General features: G+C 34.7%; 1 protein-coding gene and 1 pseudogene across 8 annotated transcripts in view; both read right to left on the reverse strand.

The window, feature by feature from the left end:
* Window positions 1–25,677, reverse strand: part of MCU (mitochondrial calcium uniporter) — a 188,238-nt gene that overhangs the window by 37,760 nt on the left and 124,801 nt on the right. For 6 of the 8 annotated variants that reach the window (XM_057734638.1, XM_057734641.1, XM_057734642.1 and 3 more), the window contains one exon: window positions 8,864–8,933. In XM_057734638.1, the coding sequence (XP_057590621.1) occupies window positions 8,864–8,933 (70 nt within the window). Of the gene's footprint in view, window positions 1–323; window positions 373–8,863; window positions 8,934–25,677 lie in introns of all 8 variants that reach the window. The other 2 variants (XM_057734639.1, XM_057734640.1) reach the window with 1 other exon arrangement.
* Window positions 384–2,448, reverse strand: LOC130853198 (quinone oxidoreductase-like; annotated as a pseudogene).

A 25,677-nucleotide genomic window follows, 5' to 3' on the forward strand; every position in this document is an offset into this window, starting at 1 on the left:
CAGTCCCCCTTTAGACCTAAATTTATACATAAATATTTTAGACACAATAATTTTGTTGCATTGGAAAATGATTTCCTTTATATTACCTGTTTTGGACTGAATTTTGACCTCCTAAAATCTATATTTTGAAGCTCTAATTCCCAATGTGACTATCTGGAGACAGGGTGTTAAAGAGGTAATTATGGTTAAAGGAGAAGATAAGGGTGGGGCCGTAAACTGACAGGACAATGGCTTTATATGAAGAGAAAGCGCTTTCCCCATCCCTACCAAGTGAGGACACAGTGAGATGGTGGCCATCTGTAAGCGAGGAACAGAGTTCTTACCAAAGCTAACCATGCTGGCACCCTGATCTTGGACTTCTAGTCTCCAAAACTGTGAGAAAATAAATTTTTGTTATTTAAGCCACCCAATCTACAGTATTTTATTATGAGAAGACTACTACATTGCCTTTTTTTTCCTTAATGCATAAATTCATTTATTGATTTAAATAAAAATATACGATCAACACCATACAAACAGATAATTCTATATCCACTTTAAAGCTGAATCATCAATAAGTTTCTATTTGGAAACTATGCACCTAGTACCATATTATACCAAAAATAAGGCTGCTGTCCTCACACAATATAAGGATCATTGGTAACCAATCATTAACCTAGTAATGTCATAATATATGGGGAATATTGGAAAACTAACAAATTTCTCTGGACATCACTATGTTGCCCTTCTGACAGACTTGTAGATCTAGACGAGATTAGTTTGGAAAAGAAGTCTCACTTAGTCCAGAAAATCTTCAGAGTCCAATATAGTTTGTGGACCATTTTTAAAGTCCTTATTGAATTTGTGACAACATTGGTTCTGTTTTATGTTTTGGTTTATTGGCCCTGAGGTATGTGGGATCCTAGCTCCCTGACCAGGGAACTAACCTGTACCCCCTGCATTAGAAGGCCAAGTCTCCCCCCATTGGACCACCAGGGAAGTCCCTATAAGGTTCTTATAACGAAGTAGGCTTGGGAATCAAGCAGTCTTATTCTGAATTAGAGTGTTTTAGTCAAAGGTATGGAATCAATAATCAAGTAACAGGGATTTCTGTAATGTCCCCCAATGCCAAATGACCACTAATATTCTATTTCCTACTACGATGATTCCTTGATGAGGGGCAGAAGGCATAAAGAATACTGCCAGCTATAAAATAAACTGCACTCCAATGTCTATGATCACTAAAGATAAATCTTTTTTTTTTTAAATATAAGAAACTCACTGAATCAAATGAATGCTAATTAAAGCAAATGTAGTGTATGTAAAACTGAGGTAAGAAACCTCTAATTATGTAGGAAATCTATGGATGGGTTAATCCGTTTAAGAGAAGAATCATTTTTCCAGTAGCCCCACTGCTATGAATGATAGCTTCATGAACCTGGGCCACCTTCTCCAGTGGATACTGGGGACCTACTACTAGTCTCAACCAACCAACTTCCATTCCAGCTTGAAGGGCTGCTGCAAACTGCTGAAATTCCTCCTTGGTGGATGAAGAGAGAGCAACTCCTATCATGCTAGATTCCTCTGCCATGGTGTCCCATGGGTTTACTTCAATAGGACCTCTGCTGCCAACAACCATTACTTGCCCTCCATGTGACAGGAGATTCAAATCTTTGCTAGGGTTTACATTAGCTAACATTTCAATAATCACATCAAGTCCTTTTTCACCAACAGATTTCTTAATTTTATCAATATAATTAGCTTCTTTGTGATTAAACACTTCGTGGGCTCCATTTTGCAAAACAATCTTTTGTCCTTCCTCAATACCAGCTGTGCCCCAAACCTTTAAGCCATAAGCTCTAGCAATGGCATGCTGCTACTCCAACTCCTCCACTAGCCCCATGAACCAGAACACTTTCTCCAGCTTTCACATGGGCACTGTGGAGCAGAGCTCAATAAGCAGTAAAATACGGGATCCTGATGGCAGCCCCTTGTTCAAAGTCCAGCTTTTCTGGGAGCATGTAAACAGTGCGATCAGCTGCCAGAGCATACTCTGCGTAGGCCCCAGAGATCGTGCTGGTAGTGAAAATTCTGTCACTCTTCTTGAAAGCAGATACACTCTCTCCAACAGCTTCGATTATCCCAGCCACATCTGAGCCAGGAGTATAAGGTAGAAGTGGTTTTCTACTGTAAGTACCAGAGCGAATATATGTGTTCACTGGGTTTATACCACACGCTTGGACTTTGATTAGAACCTGATGGTCTTTCGGAATCGGTACGGCAACATTTGACTAGAGTTTCAGCACTTCTGGTCCACCAAATTCAAAAACTCTAATAGCTCTCATCAACTTCTGTCCAGTTGCCATGGTGACCTAGATACCAGTTCTAGAGTGGGAAATCAAAATCTGCGAGTGCTCCCTCAGGTTCCACAGGAAAAGGGGCTACACTGCCATATTTAAAAAAATAAATGTTAACAATTTTTCCTCATGTTGATCCAAAATTAACAGCTGTTTTCTGTTTTTTATTTTTAAGAAATAAAACAAAAATTTAAAAATTAAAACAGAAAATAAACTTTAATTCTATATAAAAGAACATTTCAATTACAAGGCTGCTATTATTTGGCTTGAATAAAGAAGTTACATAATGGCCTGATTTTGGAACACAATAACTTGAATATTATCTTTAATATCTAAAAAGGTTGTGTCTTTCTGTTTTGATGAAAAGAAGTTGTAAAAACTCTGAGACTCTGGGAAAGGTAGGTGGTAACAAACATAATCACAGCTCTTATAGTTCACTATGCCAGATGATGCGTGGCTAGGCGTGTGCAAGGAAACTAAGATTTCTCTAAGGCTCTTAGAATTGAATTCATAGCACTCACGGTTTTGATGCAGTATCAATAGTGAAATGACTGCAAATCCAAGTTCTAATTTTAAGGTTTCTGAGTGGAGGTAATCTTCAAGAGCTCTAAGGTTTTTCCAATTATTGTAGAGAAACTGACAAACCTTTCCATTCATGACTAGCCTCCAGAGAAACTTCCTCTGGCAGCTGGAGAATTCACAAGGTTGTCTATTTCTACCTACTTCAGAGCTACTGCTTGGTTAAAAGAGTTCATGATTTTTCTACCAAATCCATAATAATGACTGTAAGATCCTGAATTGGAAGATTATGCTCATTCATAAAGGCCCAAATATCTGCAAGTAAATCAAGCCATAACTAAACACTTGCTTGTGATAAACTGTCTCTTAAAAAGCAAAACTCCTGTGCAAAGTTTAATCTAGCAAAGGAAATATTTCTATTTTGATTCTTTTTCTCATAAAATCTTGTTCTCATAATAATGATTACTTCTGCGGTAGCAGGCAAGGCTTCTTTTTAGGGCTGTTCAAAGTCTTCAATGCCAGTATGTGCCAATGAAAAAAACCAATGCATTATTGTAATGGGTAGAGCTCCTCTCTTCTCTGAGGCCATATAAGCATGCATATTGCTAAGTTTAGAAGATGTGCCATCTGTTCGTAGAGTACTGAGATCTTTCCTAGAGTAAAAAAAAGAAAAAATTTCCTGGTACTTATTTTGGAAAAGAAATTTAACACTATTTCAAAGATGATGATAGCCATTAATGTTAACAGCTTTTCTAATTCCTATAAGAGATCACATATTTGGGATTTTTCTTTGTATCAACATGCATATTAACAGACAAACTAGAAATTAACTCCTTAGAGCAATATCAGTAGTTTCATCAAGTCGCATGCATTCTGGAGGGAAATGGGATAGTTTCCAATTCCTTCAAAACTTACTACAAAATTTTGAAATAAATGACAGCAATCCCAGAATGGATGACATCATCTGAAATTTGACATAAATTTACTTCTGTTCCACACTAAGCCAGTTTAAATACTGTCAGCACATAAAGCTTAGATGTCTTTCCAAGTTCATGCAGCAGTTTTTCTTAGCAATGTGAAAGTCAATTTTATATAAGCCTTCAAAAAAAGACTTTTGTGATGGAATAAGTTCAACAATATTTTGGTCTATTTTCAAACTGAAACTTCTACTTACAAAAAAAAAATTCAAAATGTAGGATATATTTTTAAAATGGAAAAATAAAAAGGTGTTTCAGCTTTCCCAACTTCACATTTAGGTTGGTGAGAACTCTGCCCACATTGAAACACTGAGGCTTTGTTCTATCATATCTTTCATTTCTTTTTTGTTGTCAAGTTTTTAAAAGTTGCAATGAAGGACAGTGGGGTACGTTTAGGCCCTCCATATAATGATGACAATAAACATAGAATCTCCAACTGTATATGAGTGGCCATTAATAATAAAACATGATTAAAAAAATCCACCCTTTCCCACAAAATTATTTTAAAAGTAACAGGAAAAATTCTAGAATATATAAAGAACTTTTACAAATCAATATTAAGAAGATAGTCAATTTTTTTTAATGGGCAAGAAGTTGGGGCACTTCATCAAAGAAAATATTTAAATGGTTAATGAGTACATTAAAAGATGCCCAACATCTTGGTCATCAGTGAAATGCAAATTATAATCACAATGAAATAATACTATAAATCGACTAGAATGTCTATAATCCAGAAGACTGGCCATACCAAGTGTTGGGGAGGATATGGGGAAACTGGAACACTTAAGCACTGTTGGTAGGAATGCAAAGTGGGACACCCACTTTGGAAAACAATTTTGCAGTTTCTTAAAAAGTTAAGCACATGATGAAAGAAATGAAAGACCACACAAACAGCTGGAAAGCACACCATGTTCTTGGACTGGAAGAATCAATATTGTTAAAATGATCATACTCAAGGCAATGTACACATTCAACGCAATCCCTGTCAAATTACCAATGGCATTTTTCACAGAACTGGAACAAAAAATGTTTTAATTTGTATGGAAACACAAAACACCCTGAATAGCCAAAAAATCTTGATAAAGAAGAACAGAGCTGGAGGAATCACGTTCCCTGACTTCAGACTGCTACAAAGCTACAGTCATCAAAACAGTATGGTACTAGCACAAAAACAGACACACAGATCAATGGAACAGAATAAACCCATGCGCTGATGGTCAATTAATCTATGACAAAGGAGGCAAGAATACAATGGAGAAAAGACAGTCTCTTCAATAAGTGGTGCTGGGAAAACTAGGCAGCTACATGTAAAAGAATGAAATTAGAACATTCTTCAACATCATATACAAAAAGAAACTCAAAATGGGTTAAAGATCTAAATGTAAGACTGGATAGTATAAAACTCCTAGAGGAAAACATAGGCAGGACACTCTTTGACATAAATCACAGCAGTATTTTTTTAGATCCATCTCCTAGTGTAATAGAAACAAAGGCAAAAATAAATGAATGGGATCTAATTAAACTTAAAAGCTTTTGCACAGCAAAGGAAAATATTTGCAAACAAATCGACCAATAAGGATTTAATTTCCAAAATATACAAACAGCTTGTAAAGCTCAATATCAAAAACAAAAACAAAAACAAAACAAAAAAAAACACAAAACAAACAAAAAAACAAAGGCAAAAAAAAAAAGAGAAAAAAAAAAAACCCAACGCAATCAAAAAAATGGACAGAAGACCTAAACAGACATTTCTCCAAAGAAGACATACAGATGGCCAAGAGGCACATGGAAAGATGCTCAACATTACTAGTTACTAGAGAAATGTAAATCAAAACTACAGTGAGGTACCACCTAACACTGGTCAGAATGGCCAACATGAAAAAGTCTACAAATAGTAAATGCTGGAAAGGGTGTGGAGAAAAGGGAACCCTCCTACACTGTTGGTGGGAATGTAAACTGACATAACTACTATGGAGAAAAGTATGGCGGTTCCTTAAAAAACTAAAAATAGAGTTACCATATGATCCAGCAATCCCATTCCTGGGCATGTGTGTGTAAAAGATGAAAACTCTAATTTGAAAAGATACATGCATCCCCATGTTCATAGCAGCACTATTTACAATAGCCAAGACATGGAACCAACCTATATGTTCATTGACAGATGAACGGATAAAGAAGATGTGGTGTATATATACAATGGAATGTTAGCCATAAAAAAGAATGAAATAAGCCATTTGCAGCAACATGGATGGACGTAGAGATTAAGATACTAAGTGAAGTAAGTCAGACAGAAAGACAAATATTATATGATATCATTTATATGTGGAATCAAAAAAAAATACAAATGAACATATTTACAAAACAGAAATAGACTCAGACACAGAAAATAAACTTATCATTACCCAAGGGAAAAGGGAGGGAGGGATAAATCGAGAATTTGGGTTAAGAGATACACACTACTATACATAAAATAGATAAAAAGCAAGGACCTACTGTACAGCACAGGGAACTATATTCAATAACTTGTAATAACATATAATGGAAAAAATCTGAAAAAGAATACATATATGTATGTATAACTGAATCACTCTGCTGTATACCTGAAACACTATAAATCAACTATACTTCAATAAAAAAAAATATGATGCACATACTTACCATATGACCCAGTCATTCCACTCCTAAGTATCCACCCAAGAGATATGGAAACATATATCCACACAGGATGTAAAAGAAACTAGATGCACAGACTGCATATTGAATGAGTCTATTTACATGACATTTTTAGAAAAGGTTTAACTACAGAGAGAGAAAGCAGATTAGTGTTTACCTAAGCTTTAGGGTAGGAGCAGGGATTGGTTGCAAAACAGGAGCAAGAGAACTTTTAGGGTTGAAGGAAATAGTCTAAAGCTGGATTGTTATTATGCTTGCATGATGATAGGTGAATTTTATGGTATATAAAACATTTAACAATAAAGCTTTTTAAAAAAGTAATGGGACAAAAACCAAAGAAAAAACTGGGACATATATCCAGTTCCCCAATCCAGGCTAAATTCTGTTCAAGTGGCCGTGTATTAAGCAGAGTTTTCATATATTCTATGCCAGCCTAAGGTAAGACTAATTTAGAAGTACAAAATAAGAAAAGTATATAATTTGGGGGTAATAAGGACATGGAGTTGCATTAAATCAAATAATTTTCTACTTCTATTTCTTGATAATTAATGCAAGTTGATTTTCTTAAGAAGGACAATAGTCTTGGTAGGGATTTTGGGAGCCACTCTTTTTTTTTTAAAGTATGTATCCTTTTACCTTTGTAAAAGTATTGTCTTCAACCCCACACACAACACAGAGGCAACACACTAGCATTTATGTCCTGGGATAACATTCAACCAGATACCCCAGTACAACTGTACCATTGTTATATTACTGAAAGACCCCCATACAGTTTGGTACATAGGAGAATAGTAATTATACTACATGGTAAACTTAATAATAAAAATTTCAATATGAATTCATTAGTTCAAATTATTTGCCACTGAATATCATACCAACTACTGGCAGGAGCCTTCTATTGTACTGTGACTTAGTTGCCACTGAATACATATAACTTAAATATGTTTATAGATACTGACACTGAATATTTAACAATTTTAGACAATATTATAAAAACAAGAAATCTTTAAATGAAATGCTGCTAGTTCAGTAAAAGCTGAGAGGATTCAGCACTATGAACAACATTTTTATATTGGAGAAATTTTCTTTTTATTGAAACTATCCAATGATGTCATCCTGCAATGGCAATGGAGGACAGTAACAGGACCTGGGAGTGGTACTGCCATAGAAGTAGACAGCCCCCATTTGGCTGTTTAATGGGCCAAGACAATTCTAGGGGTAAGAGTGACACCCATCTACTGCTTTTTAATTTATATACTGATATTACTTTATCAACTGTCTATGTCTCTAAGAGAGAGAAAAAAGAAAGCCAGCTACTATTTTTCATTGTTTTGATCCTGGCCTGTTTTTCCTTTTAATCTTTCCATACTACAAATGAGTAATCACAAACGGCTATTTCCTCCAAGTTCAGGAGTTTCAGCAAATATGAGTACCCTGTCTATATATTCCAATAACTAAACAGCATTGGGACCGGTTCTGTTAACACTGCAAATACCTATACTGATTAAATACAAGGGATCCTAGGACTTTCAAATGGTTCATCTGAGGTTTCTTCAATTTCAGGTGTCCTTGTAAATCTGCAGGATGCTCTTTCAATTGTTGCTATACCTATGAATTAATGTTTATAAGATTGAAGTTAGAGTCCTATCAAACTGAACTTTACAAAACGAAAATATATTTAACAGTCAACCCTAAGCAAATAGTTTAAACTATAAATGTGTAATGCTGGTAAAAGAAATCACAAGAAGAGTTGTAAACATATCTCCTCTACTACTGTAAATAAAATCGAAGCTTAGATCCTCTTGCCAATTTGCATCATCATGGACTTTTCCAAAGGGCTGTATATGGTCCTCAAGCATCTTTTTTCATTTTTTTTTCACAACAAAGAAGAGTATTACAGCCCTGAGCATAAGGGAAAGAAAAGACAAGAAAGAACAGGAGTTTCAGACTCTGAATTGCTTCTGTCGAGGCTCTGATGCCATGAAGGAGCTGGGGTGTTTGACCATTATCCATAATATGAAGACTCAATGGTTAGGAAATTCCAAAGGTGGTCCTTTTGAGATCTTCACATTAATTATGTTTCCAGTTTTAAAACACAAATGCAACTAGTAGATAGTATTATTCCATGATCTATGAAAACTTAATGTCTATTAGTTTTTCTTCCTGACTTATCCTTCAGTGAATTACTAGATCCTCATTCAAACTGTCTCTTCTTTAGTCTCCCCCCCCCACCTTCTTCTTCATCTTAAGTGAAAAGAGTATGGTCTATAAATCTATATGTCAGTTTGAGAATGGGAAACACTGAGTTAAAGAAAAAAAAAAAACATTAGACGTAAAAATGGATTTGCCAAAACTCACCATCAGAGGGCACAACAGTACTGCAATAAACAACTCCCAAGTTAGGCCAAGAAGAGAGCCTCTGGTGCACCTAGAAAACACAAAAAGACATCCATTATCAGGATACAACAACAAATGTTATATGCATATGTGTATGTGTATAATAAATAATAGCTTTTTAATTATTTAAATAATATGTATTCTTCGTAGAAAAGTTTAAAAACACGGATAATAGAAAAGTCTCTCAAACTCCTCTCATCCTAAGATGACAGTGATGAACATTTTGGTTTATTTCAAGACTTCATACAAACACATTTACAAACACACACACACCACACAAATTGTTTTTTCATCTAGCTTTTTAAACACTTAATACTGGTTTTAAGTGCTATTAAGTCTAAACTGAACTTTCCTGTTTCTTGTTCCTCTTGCTAGCTTTTAGACCTGCATTTCCTTCACGTCTTTTACTACATATAAGACAGTTATTAAATAGTTATATCACAGATTTACTGTTATTGGGTAGACATCTAGTCTTTCTGTTTACTCACCTTTTTTTGTTTTAATTTGGTCAGGCAACTTCACTCTTTGAGTCCTTAATCACTACCATCTTCTCACACTAATAACAGAAGAAACTCACACTAATATTCACCTTCACTACTTCCTCAAACAGTAGTGTCATTGTGGATTTATACTTGGAATTTAGGCTCTCACAATTAAACCAAGTTTCAGAAAGATTACTGGATATGTTTCTGACTTGCCAAATGCTTAATTTATTCCTCTGTATGTACCTTTTACTTTCCTAGCCCCAAAGTATTAAAGGAGGAAGAAAAGAACACATTAACTGACTAAAAACCAACATATTAGCCTCAGAGCCAGATATTATATTCCTCTCCATCAGCCCAAAGAAAAGTCACTTAGGACTCTATGACAAAGCATACCTTAACAAGACTTTGGCACATAACAGACTTTACATCCTTCATGTTAGTATCATTAATTTCTACCTCTTACCAACTTAAGAGAGCATGCAGAACGTGAGACTGCTTACTAAAAAATGCAAATAATCACTTAAAATTACTTGAGACTTCACAGCTGATAATGGCACATTAATATTTTGATGCTGTCATTGAGAATCTTTAAGTTAATATACATGACAACTTTAGTGTAGACTGCCACTTTCAGATTTTTTTTTTTAGTTTCAAAACATTTAGTTAAACTCAATTTTACTCAAAGATCCAGGGATGCTCTGGTTAAATACAGGTGTGCTGAGAAACCCTACAATCCCAATCCTTTGCTTGAACACCTTTAAGAGGAGCCAAAGAATCCTTAGGCTCCATAAAGTAGTTCGAAAACTAATAATGGAAGACAAAGGAAGATGAGTCCTACCTCTTACTCTACAAATGAGAAAACTGAGACTCAGAGAGGGAAAGTGACTTACTAAGAGTCACATATCAGAATCAGGATTAGAATACAGGCCTCAATACTGCTAATTATCTTCTATACAAAACACACAGGGCCTGGATCTTGTCCTCTGCAGGTCTCAACTGGCTCAACAACAGCATTAGGATGCTTAGCTATCTTTTAACAAAATGATTTTATTTAAAATGTTTAAGTTATTTTATTTCTTTAGAAGAGATAAAGTCCATGACATAAAATTCAAAAGAACAAAAACTAAGTAAAAAAATTAAGTCTTTTACACAAAATATTGGTCTTCCTCCCATTCTTGTGGCCCAGCTACTCAGTTCTTCTCCCCAGAGGTAACTAATTAAATCTGGATATTCTATCAAAGACAGTGTTATACATATATAAGCACATGCATATATGTGTATGTGTTCGTAGAGATTTTTTTAAATGCAAATGGTAGCACACTACAGTCCCATTAGTCATCTGGCTGTTTTGTTTTTTTAAAACTCATTGTTTTTAGTGACTGAATGGAATTACATTGGTTAAACAAATTTTATAGTATATCTTTACAGCCGCCTATTGACAGAGAATCTTTTATTATTCTTATAATACATGATATTCATGTGAATATCCTTACATGTGGGCACAGACATCTGAGAACAAAATACTTCAAAAGAAAGTGCCAGGTTAAAGGTATGTGCACTTCAATTTTAGAAAGTATTGCCAAATTGTTTTTCATGGAGGTTGTATGAAGTCACATACCTACTGAATATACTCTTAGTCACTAAACGAGTATGTGATCCCCATGCCCTCCTAAACAATATACTATTACCAAACTTTTTTTATGTTGCCAGTGTTGTAGGTGAATAGTTTTTCACCATAATTGTAACTTGCATTTTTTGTATTAAGAGTGATTATACATATTTTAATCTAAGAGTTAGTTGTATTTGCTTTTCTACGCACTGAGTATTTACATCTTTTGCCATTTTTAAAATCTGGGTCTTGGTCTTTGAATATTATTTTGCAGAAGTTCTTTAAATATTAAGAAAATTACCCCTTGGTCAACAAAATATGTTATAAAAATTTCCTTTTTTATTTATACTTTGTTAATGGTGTTTCTGTACGCACACAATTTTCATGTTTTAAGAGTCAAAGTTTTCGATTTTTTCTGTGTGGTTTAAGGGGCCTGTGTCATATATCTTAGCAGCTTTCCCTACTATACTATATTTCCCTAGAATACTATAAAATTCTTCCATGGCTTCTGGTTTAGTTTTTCAGGTTTAAATCTGCCTTTAAGGCCCAATATTATCTGAAACGCTATTATCTCTCTGACTTCACCTCCTACCACTCTGCCTCTTAATCATTCTGCTTTAGCCCCTAGGCTCTTTCCTGGGTTTTGTATGACCAGCTATACTCTTGTTCCAGGACCTTTGCAATAGCTATTACTTCTACTTAGAATACTGTTTCTCCAGATAACTATCAAGCTCCCTTACATCCTTCAAATCTTTGTTCACGTTTCACTTTCTGAGTGAGGTCTACTCTAGTTAACCCATTTAAAAATGGCAAGTCCATCAATTGCTATTTCTGATATATATATTTGAATGTATTTTCTATCTCTTATTATGAGCAATGATGAACTTATAGTTACGTGTCTTCCCCCCCTCCTTTCTACTACACAGTTTAGTTTATTATATTTATTATGTAACTTTTCTTAGTGTTTATCTATCCATCTATCATCTACCTATCTATATACCTCCCCCCAACCACATGTACTTCTTTTATTGAGTTTATTGATTTTAAGTGACATATTTTGACAGCTTGTTAAAAAAACTGGGGTTTCTACCACTTTACATCATTTCTGTCCTGCACCCTTCCAACTTTTGTTAGTTATCTATCATTACTATATTGTCAGCATTTTAAACATTCATACTCTGCTCTGCAAAACCTAATCTTCACATTTGTTTTAGTCTTAATTTTATAGATCAATGGACTCTATGCTCACTACCAATACTTTGTCATTTTTCCTTTCGTTTCTTGGTTGGCTGAACTTCATCTTACAAAGGTAGGACTCATAAGAGCGAAATTCCCTAAGCTTGTCATGTTAAAAAAAGTTTGTCTTTGCCTGTATACTGAATGATTTGGATTAGCACAAGATTCCTAAATCAATCTTTACTTGAGGATTTCGTGGGTAAAGCATTAGTGTTGGCTGCTGCTTTGGAGAAGTCTGAGGCCAGCCACTTATTTTGGAGAACCAAGCTCTCTCAGCTTTGTTGGGGATCTGCAAGCATATCACAGGCATCCTCTCTTGGGGTCTTCTCACACACTCCCTTCACTAGATCTGGAAGCCGCTCTTCATGTATTATGCTTTGGGATTGCAGAGATCTCTCTGGTTGTACTGCAGATGGAGCTTGTATTTCTGTTTCTTATTCTTCTTCCGACTTCAAAGTGATTCCAAGAGAAGGGGGAAACTGCTGCCTTTACTAGGCCATCATTTATTTAAGTGGTAACTTTTTAATATGGACTTTTCCAAACTTACACAGAAGTAGAGAACACAGTGTGATGAATTTCTTCCCATCACCCATCACCTGATTCTATATCTACCAACATTTTGTCAAACCCAGTTCAACTATATCCACCCAGTTTTTTCCACAGAATATCTTAAAGGAAATTCCAAACATCATATTGTTTTATCTGAAAATATTTCAGTATATATCTACTAGGCCATTTTAAAACAGGAAATCCTGTCTTCTGTGATTTTACAGATTATCCTCAACATTAATAGAAGATGTTTTTGTTGGGCAGAGAACTAAATAAATACATGGATGTTTATGAATATTATTTGTTAGAATGATATCTGTTCTAGAATAAATATAAATATTTGTTCTAGAATAAATAAAATAGAATAATATTTGTTCTAGAATAATATTTGTTAGAATTCTGACTAATATTTGTTAGAATGAATGTTATTTGTTAGAACATGGGTTGGCAGGCCAGTCACCTGTTTTTGTAAATGAAGTTTTATTAGAAAATAACCAAGCTCATTTATTTACTTGCTATCTAGAGCTCATTCACTACACAACAGCAGAATTGAGTAGTTGTGTAGTTTGGAAGAGTTGAGTAGTTGCAACAGAGACCATATGGCCCACAGAGCCTGAAATATTTGCCATATGGCCCTTTAAGAAAATGTTTGCTGACCTTTGCTGCAGAACCCCATCTCTGTCATTTTGAGATAATTCACTTCCCCAGAATCTTTCCAGTCACGTCTTCGATGATATTGGCAATTACAAAATATTACTTAGTAAGTGTACATAAACACACATATAGGTTCTTTTCTTTCTTTAAACCTTCTAACAGCCTATAGTCTAAAAAGACCAATGGGAACAAAAATGATTTTGCTCTTGCCTTTTTTCTTTGAAATATGGCAACAATAACAACAAACAAAAGCAAAACAAAGACAAGAAAATATAAGGAAAGGAATGTAAGTGTTCAAGACCAAAGAAGCACTGGTATTCTAAACTGTATTCCATGACTCTCCTAGACTGAATATATTTTGTTATTTAAGTTGTATATTCTTAGTACATCACAAGAAAATAGGAAGAGTTTAATAAATACTTGACTGATGCTGAATGTTCTAAAAACATGTCAAGAAAGGACTCCCTCGTGGTCCAGTGGTTAAGAATTCGCCTTCCAATGCAGATGATGTGGGTTCAATCCCTGGTCAGGGGAACTAAGATCCCACATGCCTCGGGGCAACTAAGCCCATGCGCAGCAACTAGAGAAGCCCATGAGCCACAATGAAAAGATTCTGCATGCCACAACAAAGATCCTGCATGTCACAACTAAGACCCAATGCAGCCAAATAAATAAATAAATAAACAAACAAATAGATAAATAAATATATTTTTTAAAATGTCAAGAAGTTAAAAAAAGAAAAACATTCAGGCAATGGCATGTATTATTCACATATGTAAACTCCATAGGCAGAGAACAAGATTAAGGTTAAGAAAGTAAATATTCAGAATGAGCAGAAATCATCAGAGAAAGAGTAAACCTCTAGGCAATCAATGCCAGATGAACAAGTTGATTTGGTGCTGACATGGTTCCCTTTAAAAGAAAATACAAGTTTATACTTTTGGTATGAGATAGTCCACATCTTTGATAAGTAACTTGAGAACCTCTAGGAAAAACAGGGGCTTCTAGTGAAAGTAAGGGAAAGTGTAACAACAGCCCTGGTATTATAACCATTACCCTTAAATCTTAAGCCCAAGAGAAGAAAAATGCTAGCATTATCAAGCTGGAGTCTGACTACAAAACACTGACTTTATTTTCCCAAGTCATAAGATTCAAGATAATTTTAAAAATCAAAATTTAGTATTATAAAAAGACATTCCATGAGCCTAGAGCAAATTATTAAATTCAAGTCAAAACTAACTTTAAAATCCTTTAGTTCTATCATAAATTATGCAGTTTCCCCTACATGCACCATTCATTGTTCAGAAGAGCAAGCTCAGCAATATATCACTGCCAGCAACTTGGGAGGACTGTCAAGTCTAAATACCCTGCAAATATTCACAGCCAGTTGGACATTAAACCAGAGGCAGGAAAATAGCAGAAAGAAAGAGAGAAAGAGAGAAAAAAAAGAAAGAGGAAAAAGGTATTTCCTTATTAACCCAGTTCCCTTTATTTATGAAAATCTTGGTACCTAATTTCATTAGGAAACAAATATCTGTTACCTATGTCAAACTGTATAAAAAATACTATATTAATTATGTCAAAAAGCTCCAGATGGAATAACTATATATACTTGTCCACGGCTAAAACCTTGTTATAAATAGCCTCACTATATCATGAGTTTAGATATGTCAAATGATATTCCTCTGTTACATTTCCCCTAGTATAACCAGGAATGCTCATGAGAATGGATCCTTTCAATACATGTTCCAAATGTTTACCTTCTTTAAGACCAGAGTACCCAGGTTTCAACAACTTTGCCAAATCGATCTCAAGAATCCAGTGCTTAAAAGCATACTAGGATTAACAGTGTAAAACTATTTCAGTTGTGCTAAAGCAAGACATACCTATAGCAGCTTCTACAATCTGTCATCAGTTTTATCCATATCCTTGATATAATAAAACTGTTGAAGCATTACATCAGCAATTATTTCTCACTACTTCAACTCTACCAACATACTAAAATACGCACTGTGACTTCAAATCCACAAGATCTGATATAGGAAATCTGTAGCTAGAAGAGTTGGGGCCAGTTGAAATCCTGAATTTCAATCCTAAAGTCTCAGTTTCCCCAGTTGTTAAATTAAAAACAGCAATGACAACAAAACTGACTATTTCACAAGGCTGATTTCATTTAAGGGTGACAATATAAATGTGACAACATGTGAATGACTAACATTCTACTAAATTTAAGATATTCGGAAATAAAAACTCAAAACAGGGACTTCCTTGGCAATCCAGTGGTTAAGGCTCCCTGCTTCCATTGCAGGGGGCACAGGTTCTATCCCTGGTCTGGGAACTAAGATTCCGCATGTGTGCGGTGCAGCCAAAAAAAAACCCCCCAAATTCAAAACAAATCAATCTCTTATTAAAGAGAATTTAATAAATTTAACACATTTCAAAAGCCACATCTCTAAACAAAGAAATATTATACAATATAAATACCTTGTGATGTTAAAGCTAGAAACCTGAAGGTTTAAAAGAGAATCTCTTCAGAAAGCACTATAAAAAATACTTAAAGGGTGGGACTTCCCTGGTGACGCAGTGGTTAAGAATCTGCCTGCCAACGCAGGAGACACAGGTTGGATCCCTGGTCCCAGAAGATCCCACATGCTGCGGAGCAACTAAGCTGCGACCCACAACTACTGAGCCTGCTCTCATGAGCCACAACTACTGAGCTCAAGTGCCCCAACTATTGAAGCCCGTGCACCTAGAGCCCGTGCTCTGCAACAAGAGAAGCCACTGCAATGAGAAGCCTGCACATCGCAACGCAGAGTAGCCCCCAATTGCCGCAATTAGAGAAAGCCCATGCACAGCAACAAAGACCCAACGCAGCCAAATAAATAAATAATAAATTAAAAACAAAAAAATTCTAAAATACAACTGGGTATTCTCCGCCCCCCCGCCCCAAAAAAAGAACACTTAAAGGGTTAGACTAACTGCAAGGCATGTTTTAGTCTTCTTTCAATACTCACCAAGAAAGCAAAGTTTCTGATACAAATTTAAGCGAAACTGGTATATTTTGTGAGTTAAATTATACAGTTTAATATTAAAAAATACAATTTAATATTGGAAAATTATTTTCTCCTTGAATATGTTATTTTAAATGGTTCCTACGTTTTATTATAACATTGGCAATATTTCCCCATTAGAATATATTGTTACTTCATAATGGAAGTCATGATTCAATTTATATACCTTTGAATTTCACATCTATAAAACAAGGCAATATGAAAGACTTTTCGTTGCATCTTTCAACATCAGTTTTCTAATTAGGAAATCAAATCTAGCTCCCAAATTATCAACAAATTATCACATTGCTTTGTATATAAAGGATCGAATGTATATAAAGATATATGTATATAACAGCATACAAAGCAAGACCTGAGCCACAAAATCTTCACTGCTGATCTAACAAACTAAAATAATCAGAGCATTCAAAACCTTAACCGTAACTAGTTGTATATCACATCATTCAACATAATATGAATTGACATAAAAGTCATTTTTAAATCCAAGTAAATACAAATATCTACCCATTTAATGTCATCAAGAAATGCTCATTAAAGCAAATTCTCTTAAATGAGGTTTTGAAATCAATACCTAGGTTCTAAGATTGAAAATATTACTGATATTTCTAGTATATCACTACTTACTAAGATAATTTAGTATAAGTTAAATTCATTGATGAATGACGTTTCTATTTAAGATTTTGGTATCATCCCAAAATTACAACCTATGGTTTACACTGGATAAGAACCAGAGTCCAATATCTACTAAAATTTCATTGTGTAGTCAAAACCCCTAGTATCTGAGGCAGTTCTACAGCTACATTTGGAACGTGCTTACACCCTGATGGTTGCTACATTTTCCTTAAAGGATGCACTTTCACTCTCTTGGGTGTCATGACAGACACGTTAACGATACCAGTACAAAGCACTGTACTGCTTTTCTTAAGTGACAACCTGCCTTCCCCACAGTGAACTAGGAAGTACTTTTCTATTTTGTTCCTTTCCTTCTATTTATTAAGAACCTGCACTCACAAGAAAAGTAAAAGTTGTGGTCCCTCTATATCATACTATCTTTTTTTTCTAATAACTATTATTTTATCCAACATTTTATTATGAAACTTCAAACAGCAAAGTTGAATTTTACAATGAACACCCTTTTATACCTTTCACCTAGATTCTACATTATCATGTTATCTATCCAGCCTCTTTTGCAGAAATTCTGAATCCTCGTAGTTTCTTTAATCATTTAAAAATATATTACATTGGGAGGGGGCAGGGGGTGAAGGGGAAGCTGAAACGAAGCGAGAGAGTAGCACAGACATGTATATACTACCAACTGTAAAATAGATAGTCAGTGGGAAGTTGTTGTATAACAAAGGGAATCCAACTCGAGGATGGAAGATGCCTTAGAGGACTGGGGCGGGGAGGGTGGGGGGGACTCAAGGTGGGGGGAGTCAAGGAAGGGAGGGAATACGGGGATATGTGTATAAAAACAGATGATTGAACTTGGTGTACCATCCAAAAAATAATAAATAAATAAAATTTAAAAAAATATATTACATTCTCTAACTCCATTTCCTCTACAACTTCCTGCACTGCTCCTACATTTTGTCCACACCTATCTTCATTTATGACACTGTATTTTAATTATCTGTTTGGATGCCTGCCTACTCTTCAGAGTAATGATCACCCTGAAGACTGCCTTCATTTCTTTATATATTGGTACTCTGCCCTCCTACACTAGGAGAAAGTAGAAGCTTAATACATGTTTATCTAATTGAGTTGTCGTCTTCCTTATACCTCATTATCCTTGACATGTTTTATGACTCTGCCTTATTATTTTACTGCTAAACTACTCTGAATAATAAGGAAGTAATTATTACTTCTATAAGCATTTTGGGAGATATTCAGAGTGCAAAGTTCCTCATATATATGAAATGTCTTTTATTTTTAGTTGCTTTAGGTCCAAATGTATGGTATGTTGTACTGAGATAGCCATTAAGTATACTGCTAGTTATTCTTTTTAAAAACAACAGAAAACCCAAATGCAAAATCCTTAAAACCTAGCATTTGCACCTTTTAGTAATCATTTAGACAATTCAAAGCAGTATACAGACTTAGATATAAAGGAAAGAAATCAGAATGTAAACTACATGGGAGTGTGAACTCAGTATTTGTTAAATGAATAAATGTAGCTGGTTTAAAAGATCTTTTCATTGAGAGTGAGAACAGAACTTCATTGGTTGTGCTTTTTGACTGACAGTTCAATTTGGCTATGGTTCTTTTCATCACTTGAATTAATATTTCCTTCTATAGTGCCATTAAAGTCTGTGGAATCTCAGTATATAACAATATTGGGGAAATAGGTAATTGCATCTATAAATTAATGTATTAGCATAAAACTCCCTTCTCTAAAGTGGCACAAAAGTTAGGAAAACAAGACCTTTTAAAAGTATTTTATTTTGGCTTGATGATGAGTAAATAGGTGTTAGTTATATTATTCTCTATACTTTATATACCTGAAGTATTTTGTACTTTTTTCTACTTTGCTGATTCCCTGAGGGCTATGAGATTTCTGTGCTGGGTCTAGGTAACAGCTACTCAGCAAGTAGTTCACGGATCTGCAGCATCAGTATCAGATGGACATGTTAGAAATGCAGATTCTCAGCTCTGTCTCAGACTTACTGAATCATAATTTGCATTTTAACAACATGACGAGGAAATTAACATGCACATTAAAGTTTCAGAAGCACTGCTGTAGTTCATCCAGATGAGATTCAAGGGATACATTCGTTAGTTAGTAGTCTCAGACATTTTACCTTTTGCATTTATCAAGACCCCAGCATAAGCAACAAAGGCTCATGGGAAAGCAACATGACATAAAAGAAAGAATACTGCATTAAGAGTTTGAAAAGCCAGGTTCTAATCTCATTTCTAGTGTGTGACCTTGAACTTTAGTTCTTCTCATCTGTAAAATGAATGAGTTATACAACATATATTGTAAGGCCCTTTCAACTCTGAAAGTCTATGAATATATGAAAATAAATAAGTATTTGGGGAAATGATTCAACTGTATGTGATATCTTAAGAGACTGGGCTTACTTTTAATGCTCTAGGGGCCTTGCCCGTCAATTACTTTGTATTTATTTAGGTTTGAAAATCAACCTCTATCTTTCATTTTCACGCTGGGTTTCTAAAAGATGCATAGTGGTGAATAACTCAGGAAGTGGGTGGCTGCTATTAATAATTCCCCTCACGGCTTCCTTTTTTCTTGAATGCTGATAAAACACAGGTAATAGACAGGATTCATGAAAAAGTAAAATCAGATTCTGCATTTTGAACAAGAGCAGGAGAATAATTTTGTGAAGGATTTAGAGGTGAAGGATTAGGATGTCTGACTGTCAAATTAATCAGAAAATAATTAATAATAGTATGCATGTATACATATATACGTGTGTGTGTAAAGAGAAAGAAAGAAAATGCAGCAAAATATGAATAATTGATGAATCTAGGTAAAGGGTGTAAGACTGTATATTGTAATCTCTCTGCAGTTTTTCTGTAGGTTTGAAATTTTTTCCAAATAAACACTGAGAAAGAAAAACAATTAACATAAATATAAAATTTACTGACCCCCAAATATCTTCTTGTATTCTCTCTTTTTTAATGTAAAGTATCGCGGATTCATTTATTTTTCTGAAACCTTTAAAATGCATGAGAAAAACTAGGACAGAAGGGGGAAAAAATCATTATATATAAAATTTCAGTAACTTATACTCCCATATTGCTTCTATATTTTGCCTTTTAGTTACAGACTTGCTTAATTTTTTCTTAGCTTAGGATAAAATAAAAGGGGAGAAAGAAGTGGTAGTGAGAAGTTGTGTCACATATTCCTTATATTAATGAAGTAAATGATTTCAAACCAAAAGTAGGCCTTCTGTGATTTTCATTTTCATTCTAGCTTCAGCTAATAATGAAAAAGAACGTGGTTCACTCATAAATGTAAATAACTACAGGCCCTTTTTACTCCTCTGAAGTGAGAGAGACACAACAGCTGCTATAAAAATCACTCTCTACACTCCTACGTATTGTGTAAGTGTAACTGACTTAGACCATAAGAAGACAAAAACATAAAATGAGAAAGTAAGAGGAAAGTAGCTATTTTGTCAGAATTCCTTTTTTATTTATTACAAGTTATTGTACCTAATTAAAAACAAAATAAACATGCTGCCTGCATTTATAATGTAATTGTCCTTGCGTAATTGTAAATCTCAATTTGGAATATAAGCAAAAGAATCATATACTAGCTGATTGGGATTTTTCCTTCATTCCCTCCAGGATTTATCCAACAGGAATACCATAAGAACAACAAATCCAGCTTCAACTAATTGGAAATTTTAAAATATTCATAAATCTTATGTGTCTTTGGTAAACTTTCCTCCTTATCATCTTCAGTGAAGGGGATTTACTTTAATTTGCTTGCTTTTTAAAAATATTCTTAACAAAGCTGTTCCAAGATGTAACTTCAGATAATAAGTATTACTTAAAATTAATAAAAAGAATATTAGTCATTAAAGGTCTTAGTGCAGTACAAAGGGTAAGACCAAATATGATAGTTAAGATGATTTTCACATATAATTCAAAGCTGAAAACACTCCACCTAAAATGGTCCTCAGCCCACTCTGACTCCAGCTGATCTCTCCACCTGTTTAGGGATCACATGGGGGCCAATCTCTTAGCTAATAATTCTTAAAAAAATTTTTTTTGAAGTATAATTGGTTTATAATGTGTTTCGTTTCTGTTGTACAGCAAAGTAACCCAGTTATATATATATACACACACATATATTCTTTTTCATATTCTTTTCCATTATGGTTTATCACAGGATACCGTATATAATTCCCTGTGCTATACAGTAGGACCTTGTTGTTTATCCATCCTATATATAATAGTTTGCATCTCCTAATCCCAAACTCCCAATCCTTCCCTCCCCACCCCCCTCCCCCTTGGCAACCACAAGTCTGTTCTCTATGTCTGTGAGTCTGTTTCTGTTTCTCAAAATATGTGCATTTGTGCTATATGCTATATGCATATATGTTATATTCCACATATAAGTGATATCATATGGTCTTTGTCTTTCTCTTTCTGACTTACTTCTCTTGTATGATAATCTTTAGGTCCATCCATGTTGCTGCAAATGGCACTATTTCACTCTTTTTAATGGCTGAGTAATATTCCATTGTATATATATAAGTATATATATATGCCACATCTTTTATCCATTCATCTGTTGATGGACATTTAGGTGGCTTTCATGTCTTGGCTGTTGTAAATACTTCTGTCTTAGCTAAGAATTCTGGTCACAACTTTACACAGTTGAGACTGAGATTGAGAGACTAGCAGATCCTTATCTACATACAGAAAGAGGTCATTACCACTATCTCTACTATCTTCTTCATCTTCTAAGCATGCACAAGGTCTAAATTTTCAAATTATTTTATTTATCCTTCGTCTGTTCTACAAAGAATTTGAGGCAACTAGAACACAAACACACTGTAAAATGGTGGTAAATTTTTTTAAAATTCTGAAATTGAAAATAAAAAACTGGACAAAGAAACAAAAATATTAGAAAATAAAAATTGGGATAAAAGAAGTTTTGATGTGGCCCATCAAAACCTTCAACAAGGTGAAATTAAGTTCCATGCCTGGCTCTAAGCCTCTGCGGTAGCCAGAATAACACCCGCCCCTCCCCGCCCCAGCCCAAGATGTCCATGTCCCAATCACTGCGTTTTGTGGACATGTTACTTGGCAAAGGGCAATTAAGGTTGCAGATGAGATTAAGGTTGCCAGAAAACTGAGTTAAAAACAGGGAGATTATCCTGGATTATCTGGATAGGACCAATGTTATCATATGGACCTTCAAACAGTTAGAGGAAGGTGTGGCTATAGAGAACTAGAGAGATGCCAGTGTGACAGGACCAAGAAAGACTCTCCCCAATGTCCCCAGAGGAAGGGGGCCATGGCAAGGGTGTAGCCTCTGGAAGCTGGAAAAGGCAAGGAAACAGGTTCTCCCTTAGAGCCTCCATAAAGGAACACAGAGTTGCTAACACCTTGGTTTTAGCCCAGTGAGACTTATATTGGACTTCCAACCTACTAAACCATATAAGATAATACATTTATGTTATTTTAAGCCACAAAGTTTGTTGTAACTTGTTAGAGAAACAATACAAAAACTATCATGGTCTCCTAGCCCCCAAGACAAAAAGACAACACAAAAAGACAACACAATCAGTGATAATTCTCATTAACAGAAGGGAGAAAGCAATTGTCAGGAAAGGCACATATTTTCTAGCACAAAGTTCTAAAAGAAATTTCTGATGCAGTGGTTTATATAGGAAGCTCTGAGTAATAAACAGTGGATATAGGGATTCCCCCCAAATTCTGGACATTAGATTAAATAAGAAACTTCACAAGATTCTTTCTTATATCACTCTTTGATAAAAAATGAGGCTATCTTTATCATTTTAAAATACAATTGAGTAAAGTCGATCTTTGAGGGAGTAAAATAATACAAATCAAGTTTTTTATCTTTTCTTTTCCTTTTTGGCAGAGCCAGCTTGATTTCAAAAGATTATAATTCAGACCAGCATAAAATATTATGGACAATTAAGTGCAATAATTCATATAATAAAGTTCATTTAGAATTAAGAGCTATTAATAGATATATAAGTTGATAAATCTCAAGATTTAAAAATTATAAAAGGATAAGCAAATTACTCTATATGTTAGTTTAAAAGAAACAAATATAGGGATTTCCCTGGTGGCACACTGGTTAAGAATCCACCTGCTAATGCAGGGGACACAGGTTCGAGCCCTGGTCGGGGAAGATCCCACATGCCACAGAGCAACTAAGCCTGTGTGCCAGAACTACTGAGCTTGTGCTCTAGAGCCCCTGAGCCACAACTACTGAGCCTACATGCCGGAACTACTGAAGTCCACATGCCGTAAGGCCCATGTGCTATAACTATTGAGCCCATGTGCTGCAACTACTGAAGCCCACGCACCTAGAGCCCAAGCTCCACAACAAGAGAAGCCACCGCAATGAGAAGCCCATGCACTGCAATGAAGACCCAATGCAGCCAAAAAAACCAAAAAGAAACAAACATATACATACATGTTATTGTTTTCCTTTTCACATGTATTTATATATAGTATATACAATAATATATTTAAATATTAAAATAAATGGGAAAGATATCATTTTTATGGTAATAATCCCTGGGGAGAAAGGGTTTTAGAACTGGGGACAGGAACAAAGGTAGCATTAATTTATTGTATTGTCCTATATATTTACTGTTTATTTTCTTAGTAAAAAAGATCTGATACAAATATATCAAAGTACAAATATTTAAATTAAGGGTAGTATTTTTTGTATAATTCTCCATATGTTCTGTTTTATAAAATTTCCAAATTATTAAAAAGAAAGAAAAAAAAAGGATGGTTTATCCTTTAAACAGTCTTTGACAAACACCGTTTCTCCAGTTAGGCTTTTCATGGGGGCTGGAAAGTTAGACTTTATTTTCTGATAAAGGCCTGGACTTTATATTAATGGAACAACCATACAGAATTTATTAATTTGAATTTGGCTTTTGCTGCTCAACATTATATCTATTAGATTCATCCATGTTGTTGAGATTAGCAGTAGTCAGTTCTTCTTCATCGCTGAATATCTACGTATCCATTATGGGAATTCATTGCATAAATATTCCAAAAGGGACACCTGGGCTATTTCCAGATTTGGCTAATAATGCTGTGATGAACATTCTTTATGTCTTTTGGTGCACTTATGTATGCACATCCTCTGTCTGGGTATAGAATTGCTCAGTCATAGGATATGCATATGTTCAGTTTTAACAGATAAAGCCAGTTTTGCAAAGTAGCAGGTAACAATTTAAACACCTACTACTGTTAAAGAGTTCCAGATGCTCCACATTCTTGTGAATACCTGGTATTGTTAGTTTTGTTAAACTGTGGCCATTCTGGTAGGTGTATATGTTATTATCTCTTAGTAGTTTTATTTCTTAATGATTAATGAGATTGAGATCTTTTTCCTATATTCACTGAACATTTATTTAGACATCCCCTCTTGTGAGTATCCATTCAAGTCTCTCACTCAGTTTTTTGTCAGACAGCCTTTTTTTCTTATTATTAAATTTCTTAATATAGTTGGGATATGAGCCCTTTGTCAAATACATGAATTGTAAATATCTTTTCTCAATCTGTAGCTTGCTGCTTCTCTCTTAACAGTATCTTGATGAACAGCGGGCTTCCTAGGTAGCGCAGTGGTTGAGAATCCGCCTGCCAATGCAGAGGACACGGGTTCAATCCCTGCTCCAGGAAGATCCCACATGCCATGGAGCAACTAAGCCCGTGCGCCAAAAAAAAAAAAAAAAAAGAATAAACTATGCTATTGATGAACAAAAATTTTTAAATGTTAATCCAATTAGCAATCTTTTCCTTCATGATCAATACTTTTTGTATCCTATTTAAGAAGTCTTTTCCTACTCGAAGGTTATAAAGATGTTCTATGTTTTCTTTAACAAGCTTTATTATTTTACTTTTCATATTTATATCTATATTTTACCAAGAAGTTTTTTTAAATCTGCTATGAGGTGAAGCCAAGATTAAATTTATTTTTTCTATATGGTATCAAACTGACGCAACATCATGTATTGAAAAGACCATCCTCACTCCACTGAATTGAGATGGAGGATTTGCCATAAATCAGGTGTGTGGGTATACCTCTGTATTTTCTACTTTGTTTCATTTGTTTATTCATCTATCCTTGTACCAGTTCTACACTATCCTAATTACTATAGCTTTATTAAGTCAATATCTGATATTGTAAATCCTTCAATTTTATTTTTCTTAATGATAGTCTTGACTATTCTTAGCCTTTTGCAATTCCTTATGCATTTTAAAATCAGTTTATTAATTTCCACAAGACTTTTTCCTGGGGTTTATATTGGATATATAGGATCAATTTGGGGAGGAGTGACAATTAAACAATGTTGAGTCTTCCAAGACTTGTTTTATGACCTAGCTTATGGTCAATTTTGGAAAATGTTCAGTGTGCATTTGAAAATAGCCAAGTATCTACAGTTGCTGGATGTGGTATTGCTAGAGGCTTTTAAT

The sequence above is a fragment of the Hippopotamus amphibius genome, chromosome 5 (assembly GCF_030028045.1).
Source record: "Hippopotamus amphibius kiboko isolate mHipAmp2 chromosome 5, mHipAmp2.hap2, whole genome shotgun sequence".
Lineage (NCBI taxonomy): Eukaryota > Metazoa > Chordata > Mammalia > Artiodactyla > Hippopotamidae > Hippopotamus > Hippopotamus amphibius.